General features: G+C 41.4%; 1 protein-coding gene across 2 annotated transcripts in view; it reads left to right on the top strand.

Moving 5' to 3' along the window:
- Positions 1-9,407, top strand: part of VWA8 (von Willebrand factor A domain containing 8) — a 189,884-nt gene that overhangs the window by 45,934 nt on the left and 134,543 nt on the right. For both annotated transcript variants that reach the window (XM_078784476.1, XM_078784480.1), the window contains 4 exons: positions 488-655; positions 5,077-5,241; positions 8,956-9,005; positions 9,209-9,317. In XM_078784476.1, coding sequence (XP_078640602.1) covers positions 488-655; positions 5,077-5,241; positions 8,956-9,005; positions 9,209-9,317 — 492 coding nt within the window. The remainder of the gene's footprint in view (positions 1-487; positions 656-5,076; positions 5,242-8,955; positions 9,006-9,208; positions 9,318-9,407) is intronic.

Here is a 9,407-nt window from a genome sequence, read left to right as displayed (position 1 = left end):
TTTAGTTAGTAAAATGTATTATTTCATTTGAATGCCTTTCAAATTTAAGCAGAGTTAATTTGGCCATAGGTGATCTGAAAAGTAAATTTAGTACTTAATTGTATTTTTTTTTTTAATTTAATGCACTTAATGCAGCTAATTGGTTATTTAAACAGTTCGGTAAACAGACAGACAAAGATACTTGTTTGTGAGGTAAAGAGATGAAAACGGATGATATGAATAAGGCTGGTCATCTAACACATTTTGATGCATCTTAAGAGTGCTAAATTTATCCCCCTGACTAAATTTGTGAAACAAATATAAACATTTGCCAAGTAGAATACTTTTTTTATTTTCATCTTAATTTTTGGAGGACAGTTGAAAATGTTGCTAATGCAACATGTTATTTGAATGCATGAGGTGACAATTTATGAGGTCACACAAAGTACTGCAGTCATTTTTTTCTGTTAGTCTTGTGGCTGCCGTTTTCAGTGTCTGTTTTACATAGTGTGCAGTACGAGCAGCCGTGCATGGGCGAGTGCTGCTTTTGGATGGAGTGGAACGTGCTGAGAGAAATGTGCTTCCCGTGCTCAACAACCTGCTGGAAAACCGTGAGGCAACACTTGATGATGGGCGGCACCTCATTGCTCCTCATCGCTATGACCAACTCCTTCATGTAAGACTTCATTTTCCTGAAGCAATGCAGAAAATGTCTAAATTTTCTTATCAGCCCATTTGCCCATGCAGCGGGAGATGTGTGTGTGTGTGTGAGTGTGAGTGTGTGTGTGTAAGTGTGTGTGTAAGTGTGTGTGTAAGTGTGTGTGTAAGTGTGTGTGTAAGTGTGTAAGAAAGAGAGATAGAATTGTGAGGAACAGAAATGAAAAAACGAGATGTGTGTATTGTGTATGTGCATGTGTGTGCATGCGTGCCCTCTTGTTGCTCTTGGTTATCATCTCCATATGCAGGTTTCAGAAGGTGGTACGGAGCCCTTCCAGGTCTCAAAGTATCCATCCTTGTGTGTGTTGTGTGTGTTGTGTGTATCCAGGGAATAATTTCTTTTTTTAACATTTAACATTTTTAACATAAAATTTTCAACAAACCCTTATTATGAGAATACAGAGAACACTAATTAATAATTTGGTCAAAATGTAAAAGGGCAAAGTCATAAGGAGTAGAAAAAAGCCTTATTCGTTTAGTCTTCCAGTACTGCGCAGTGTGAGATGGCCGGGAATTTTTAAACGCTTTCGTATTTCTTTATGTGTCTACTACTTAGCTTCAGTGTCTGTCCGGGCCATAACTTTTAACATTTGAGCTTTTGTCATCATATTTTCAACAAACTTTTGTTATGAGAACATGGCGATCACTCATGAATAAAATTTACATATATATATTTTTTTTGCTGTTGTTTTCGTCAAGTTTAGTTCAGGTATAAAGCGGCCGTGGACGGGCTTTGCATTTTGAGATGCTTTTGATTTTTTTTGCATCGGGGCCACCATTTTACACATTCAAGGAGTTTGAAAGCACAAGAGGCAAACCCTGATCTCCACTCAGATGTGTTGACCACCATCAGTATTGCTTACAATATTTATCTCAACTGCTTTAGCAGAAAGGTCTTTCAATGGTCTGCACAGGATAAAGAACTATATGTGATCCACAATGGAAACAAAGTATATTAGGAGCTTGGCAATGATGCACATTCATCAGGACTTCGATACAGATGTGTATAGTGTTTTGGCCAAATTTGCTGAAAATTGTAACTGGAGAATGGCTTTGGCATTCCTATACTAACAAACATCCTGGATAGGCCTAATCATTCACACAGATGTCACACATAGTGCAAAACACTACAACTACAAGTATGATCAGATTATAAAAACAAGCAGTGCACTCTGACTGTACACTTTACTTGCATAAATATATTTGTGAGGACCTGAACCTGACTCTGTACTATATTTGTGAGGACTTGCATCCCTTGTAAGAACTTGCAAAAGGTTGTGGTAATTTTTTGAAGGAACACTTGCTATGCCATATGACCTGGCACCTTCGGCACTCATTTTCCATACAAATTCTAATTTGCACATTACACCTTGGTGTGGTTGTATTTTGGTGTTGTCCCTCACCCCCACCCCTTGCTCTTACTTGCTCTTGATCACCCCCTGTGATGGGAAGTTTAGCCTAAAATGCAAAAAGTATATTGTTCTGCAACAGAAACTGCATTTAATGTAGAAATTGCTCCTCCCTCAGATAATCTGCATGATTTTCAGGGCTGCAACAATAATAGTTTTGATGGGGTAATTATCCTTAAGAGGGTTATATGATCTAGAGAAACCTAGTGGCGTATGGTGGAAAAAGGAGCTGTGTGAGCTAGAAACCACCTGGACTGCGATCATTCAGTGGGCCTATGACAGACAAAAGTGGTGCATTTTTCAAGAGGCTCCATGTGCTGCCAGACATAACAAGCTCTTAGCAAGCAAGCAAGTAAGGAAGGAAATAGCTTTGCCATATATGACTGTTATTCAAAAGCAGCATATGTGAATAATATTGTGTCTGCTTTTGGTTAATGACATTTCATTTTGACTCTGTTCTGCTATGGGGAACTTCAAACTTGATAATGGAGACAAAGCATTAACGTGATATTGAAAACTTCAGTAATTTTAAGGTCGTTACTGAAAGCTTTGTTGAAGGTCGGCATCTCTGGCTCTGCCTTATCAAAGCATTTCTCTTTTAATAATGCATCAAAATAATGTAGCTGTCTGTCGCTGAATAATTTGACTATGAAATACATTTTTGGTAAAGTGAAGCACATTTACCTCAAACCATTATTTCCTTCCACCTTATTACACTAAGCCTTTACTGGAGAGTATTGGAATTGTTTTCTTTCCAATATTACCGATTTTTCTTGATTCTCCACTGCTTTTGTCTTGCTTTTGCCTTTACTCTCCCACCATTCTTGCCCTCTCTTTCCTTTAGTCATCCCACTGAGCTCCCCCGACCCCTCCTCCCCTTGGTCATTACCCCACGCACACGAAAACAAAAGCGGGGTTAAGCAATTGATTCATTTCTGTCTGTCTGTCCTGTCTATAAACATCAGTTTATGATCGAGGAACAACTTAATTTCAATTGAATGTCGTTCTTTGAACCAAATTGGAACATGAATTGGAAAACAAACCTGCTGTTTGACGTACCTTAGCTCTGAATGTGTCCCAATTGTGCATGCACAAAGAGGAGTGAGATGTTTTACTCTGTCTGCCTCTGGCAGTCAAACAAATCTGAACATCATTCGAAACGGGAAACTTACTGTTTTTAAGGATGTCATAAAGGACACAAACAGGTATGAAGAGCTAATGTAACATGTTAAATATGGTGGTGTAAAAGACTGCATCAACGGCGGTACACGTACGGAATTTTTTTTTCTACGACCTTAAAAATCTTTATTTCATTTCAATTTAATTACCTACTTGTGCACTGTAGAACACAAATAGCTTTTGTAGAATTTTCAAAACCCTTCCGTTTAGCAGTACTTGGACAAAATATTTCTCTCTCTCTCTCTCTCTCTCTCTCTCTCTCTCTCTCTCTCTCTCTCTCTCTCTCTCTCTCTCTCTCTCTATCTCTATCTCTATCTCTATCTCTATCTCTATCTCTATCTCTATCTCTCTTACATCTCTCTTACATCTCTCTTACATCTCTATTACATCTCTATTACATCTCTCTCTCTATTACATCTCTATTACATCTCTCTCTCTATTACATCTCTCTCTCTATTACATCTCTCTCTCTATTACATCTCTCTCTATTACATCTCTCTCTCTATTACATCTCTCTCTCTATTACATCTCTCTCTCTATTACATCTCTCTCTCTATTACATCTCTCTCTCTATTACATCTCTCTCTCTATTACATCTCTCTTACATCTCTCTCTATTACATCTCTCTCTATTACATCTCTCTTACATCTCTCTCTATTACATCTCTCTCTCTCTATTACATCTCTCTCTCTCTCTCTCTCTATTACATCTCTCTCTCTCTATTACATCTCTCTCTCTCTCTCTCTATTACATCTCTCTCTCTCTCTCTATTACATCTCTCTCTCTCTATTACATCTCTCTCTCTCTCTATTACATCTCTCTCTCTCTCTCTATCTCTATCTCTCTTACATCTCTCTTACATCTCTATTACATCTCTCTCTCTCTATTACATCTCTCTCTCTCTCTATTACATCTCTCTCTATCTCTATCTCTCTTACATCTCTCTTACATCTCTCTTACATCTCTATTACATCTCTATTACATCTCTCTCTCTATTACATCTCTCTCTCTATTACATCTCTCTCTCTATTACATCTCTCTCTCTCTATTACATCTCTCTCTCTATTACATCTCTCTCTCTATTACATCTCTCTCTCTATTACATCTCTCTCTCTATTACATCTCTCTCTCTATTACATCTCTCTCTCTATTACATCTCTCTCTCTATTACATCTCTCTCTCTATTACATCTCTCTTACATCTCTCTTACATCTCTTTTACATCTCTCTCTATTACATCTCTCTCTATTACATCTCTCTCTATTACATCTCTCTCTATTACATATCTCTATTACATCTCTCTCTATTACATCTCTCTCTCTCTCTCTCTCTCTATTACATCTCTCTCTCTCTATTACATCTCTCTCTCTCTCTATTACATCTCTCTCTCTCTCTCTCTCTCTCTCTCTCTCTCTATCTCTATCTCTCTTACATCTCTCTTACATCTCTATTACATCTCTCTCTCTCTCTATTGCATCTCTCTCTCTCTCTCTATTACATCTCTCTCTATCTCTATCTCTATCTCTCTTACATCTCTCTTACATCTCTCTTACATCTCTATGACATCTCTATTACATCTCTCTCTCTCTCTCTCTCTATTACATCTCTCCCCGTCATCATTCTGACCCCCTTCCTACCCTTCTCACCATTATTCACCATCCTGGTATTCTTTTCCCTCACTGTTCTACTTCAGCCATTTTCCCATCCCCTGCTCCCTCCTCCCCCAATCATGTCAGACCTGTACTTTTGTTATGATGATGTTGCAATTGCCAATATTCTGTTTGACCATTTAGGAACACGGCCAGGCAGAACTAAATGCTTGGAAGGCAGTGCGAGTTAGTGAAAACTTCCGGGTTATTGCTTTGGGACTTCCTGTACCCCGTTACCATGGAAACCCACTGGATCCACCCCTGCGGTCACGTTTTCTGGCCCGTCACGTCCCATCTCCACCATTTAAGGTTGGTGGTTATTTTTGGTTGAGATTTCTACAGACCTTTTATTTTTTGGTTGAGAACAAAGAATGATCATACCTCCCCTGAAAATATACCTCATGTTTATAATTTTGTGACAGCAATAAATCCTTTAAAATATCCGCACGTTTCAGCAAATTAAAAGATCAATTTCCATCAAAATCGATACACTGAAAATAACTTTTAAAAGCACATGTGGCAGTTTACCTGTATATATTTTTGAATGTCTGCTGACAACGTGCACACTTCGAGGGTTTGCTGCTAGCTCTTTTTGAATCGTTCTCTTTTTGTGTGTAAACATTTTGCTTACCCTGTCGGGCATTTTCTGGAGAGGGAGTTGGATATGTGGGGTGCCTACCTAAATGGAGGGTATATATATAAAAGGTATTTCTGCAAGTTGCCACTTGCTTTTTGGATGGCATTTCCAACCTTTTAATGTTAACCACCAAGGTTAACAAAAGATTGCAAACCCTCGCCAGGACGTGTTTGTGTGGTGCATTTTGTGTGGTTTATTTGCTGTTTTTGACGGTTCACTGGTATGACGTAGATTTATGTTCAATCCAATATCGCTGCCAAACCATGTGACCGATGACATCGTCCGTCAATTTCATTCTCCTATACAATATTTGTGTAGCTCATGCTCAACAAATTTCAAACTGATCAGATCAATTGATGTGTAATTATGACGTCATAATGAAGGCACCGATGACATCATCATGAATATATGTTGTTCCCCATATGGAGTTCTTGACAATGAGCCATGTTTCATTTTTTTTTTCATGGAGTGGTTTCAGAGATATAGAGGTGCAAAATTTTTCGTTTTTTCTAAGAGGGGACTCATACCACGTGATATATAAAATGAATGAATGAATGATCGTTTTAAGGCCATTTTCACCGCTAGAGCGGGGATTAGCCTTGCAGGCCCCATGACAATCATGGTTCCCTGTTTGAGGCAATGTTTTTTATGGCCGGATGCCCTTCCTGACGCCAACCCTTAGTCGCCTCTTACGATGCGCAGGGATACGGTGTACCTATTCTAAATCGGGGTACACACTGGGATCATTCATCCCAGCAAGCTGGTACTCAATTTGCCGACCTCGGAAGGATGGAGGCTGAGTCAACCCCCCTGGCGTTAATTCAGCGATCGACCGGGATTCAAACTCAGGATCCTCGGATCCCAAGCCGCACCCTAACCGCTAAGCTCATAGATTGCATAATATTCCTTCTTGGATTATCACTTTCACATTGCCAACAGATCGGTGGTCTCTCTGTCTTATATCGCCTCCTTTCTGGTCTTGCGCCCCCTGCTCTCAACATGGTCTGGCTTCCCCCCACCCAAAGTTTCTGCACACACAGTCTGCAATTAATCCCCTTCTGGTGAAACCCCGAAAATCCAGACTCAATGTGCACCTCCACTCATTCGTTTCTATTTTCCCCCACCTGTGGAACCAACTTCCTCAGTGTCTTCAATCTCATCCTTCTCTCCAGGGCTACAAGACAGCTGTTCTACACCATTTCAGATCATCCATCATTCACAAACATGTTCTTTGCTACCCCCATTAACCATCCCCAAGCCCACTTCTTTCTGAGTTTCCAATTTTTCCTTCCACTTTTGTGATTGAGAGTTTGGAGAGATATCCATCTTGTTCAACCATTATGTCTTCCCCTTGCCCTTGTTCTTCCACCAATCCCATATTTTTCCAAACCTCCCTCTATTTTATCCCTTAACTCTCTGGAGTCTACAAGCCGATTCTATCGGCTGTGCGACCTGAAGGAATATTTTGGGGAAAGAGCACAGATAGAGCTGGGGGAGTTAGGCTGGATAGGAGTCGGTAGAAGACAGAAGGACCACCTACTTGCCTGTGGTGAGTGAGTGAAAGGCCCTCACAATCGGCTTCATCGGGGGAGATTCCAATGATTCTGAAAGCTTTGGTTTCAACAGCGTGAAGCCGTGCTAGGTGTGTGGCAGGAGCACCAGCCCAGAGGAGAGAGCAATATTCCATTGAGCTGCGGATGAAAGCCTTGAATGTGGTGAGGAGCTCAGGTGTGCCAAGGAAGTACTTCGCACGACGGAGGATGCCCAGTTGGCGACTGGCTTTGGAGGCCAGCTTGGAAATGTGGTTTTCCCAGGAAAGATCAAGGCAGATAGTGAGACCCAAAAGCTTGAGTGACAGAACTTCTTGGAGAGGATTGTTGAGAAAGTAGATGGGAGGGTTGTCCAGTCGGTCTTTTCGGAGAGACATAGTAACAGTGTGAGATTTGTCCGGATTGAAAGACATGTTCCACTTGTTTGACCAGTCTGTGATTTTCTCCAGGTCTGCAGAGTGAGGAGGCCGCAGACTGCCGATCTGAGGGATGAGGAATGGAGCGGCAGAGAGTGGAGTCATCAGCAAAGAGACAGAGAGGATTTTTCAGAGAGTCAGAGAGATCATTGATGAAGATCAGAAAAAGCACAGGGCCCAGAGCACTGCCTTGGGGAACTCCAGCCTGAACAGGAAGGGGAGATGAGAGAAATCCATTCAGGGCCACACGTTGACTATGACCAGAGAGGAAGTCCACAAGCCATGCGTGGACATTTCTATGGATACCATAGGAGGAGAGTCTGGTGAGCAGAGCGGGTGCCAGACCGTATAGAAGGCACATGATATGTCAAGGGAGACAGCTCTGATTTCCTGTTTGGCATTGAGGACCTCCATCCATTGTTGAGACAGCAGAAGCAACATGTCCAGAGTATAATGACCTGGTCTGAATCCAAATTGATGATCGGAGATCAAGCCATTGGAGAAGAGGAAGGATTTGATATCCGAAGCAGTGATGGATTCCATGTCTTTGCTGATAATTGGGAGCAGGCTAATTGGTCTGTATTTGCAAGGATCTGTTTTTGCATCTTTTTTGTGTAAAGCGGTAATGTTGACTGATTTCCAAACTGATGGCAGATGACCTTGAGCAAAGGAGAGGGTGAAGAGAAGAGAGAGAGTGTGAGATAGAGCGGCAGAGCAGGATTTTGGGACCTGTGGGCTGATGCCGTCTGGTCCAGTTGCAGAATCAGAGTCGAGGTTTTGACAAAAACTTCTCCACCTTGTCAGGAGAGAAGGACACAGAGTCCAGGAGCAGTTGGGTTTGACTGGGTAAGGTGGGAACAGAGATAGATGGGTTTGGGACACAAGATTTTGAGGCAAACACAGAGTTGAGGCATTAGGCTTTGTCACGTGCGGTGTGAGCTGTGTAGCCATTTGAGGTCATGGAGGGGATGGACGGGGAACAAACACTACAAACAGATTTGACCAGACGCCACCAGAATTTGGAGGAAGGAGACAGGTTTAAGAGTTCAGTCTTGAGAGTAAATAGATATTGTTTCCTGGCTCTCCTGAGGGAAGACACACACTTGTTCCGAGCTTGGTGGAAGGAGCTGAGATTGCCTTCAGTTGGATTAGCCTTCCAAGAGGCAAAGGCAAGTTTGTTCAGGGCAACTGCCTCACCACAAGATGCAGTGTGCCATTCAATTCAAGATTCAAGACGGGAGGAAGGGTGTGACAACTGAAGACGAGATGGGATAACCTTGTGCATGAAATCTTTAATCTTGTGATGTGATAAATCTTGAGTTTATTTGTTTCAATCTGTTTTTTTTTAAAGTTGTCCATGTCATAAAGATAACTACTGCATTATGAAATGCTTATAGTCTCTCACTTTGGTTTCTACTAGGATCAACTGGAGAAACTGTATGCTACTGCGCCTAGTGTCCCCGCAGAAAGGTGCCCTGTTTTCTTATCCCCAGTTATAGTAAGCCTTTCTAAGCTGGCTTCCTCTCCTCATGCTCCACGTGTTGTGTCATCATCTTTGTAGAATCTGTTGCCACTGCTCTTCATTTTCTTGAGTTGTCCCATATATCTTTTTTTTAACATATTTATTTTGGAATTTATTGATTAATGATGATAAAACTCAGCTTTTTTTCTAGCCTCTCTCAGTTACTTGCCTTCGCCACGGCAATCAACAGCAAAGAGGGCAAATCTTTGAACCTGCCAGACTTTCCAACGGACAGCCTGACCGCTGCTTCTCTTCTCCTGGTAAATTCCAAATCACATGCGAAGAAGTGCTTGTTGTACACAAAAGAGCATTTCCGCATACACACTCTAATTTTCCTCTCCTTGTCCCTG

The sequence above is a fragment of the Myxine glutinosa genome, chromosome 1 (assembly GCF_964187855.1).
Source record: "Myxine glutinosa chromosome 1, kmMyxGlut1.1, whole genome shotgun sequence".
In the NCBI taxonomy this organism is placed as follows: Eukaryota; Metazoa; Chordata; class Myxini; order Myxiniformes; family Myxinidae; genus Myxine; species Myxine glutinosa.
The sequence above is the reverse complement of the archived record's forward strand: the minus strand, read 5'-3'. Positions and strand labels throughout refer to the sequence as shown.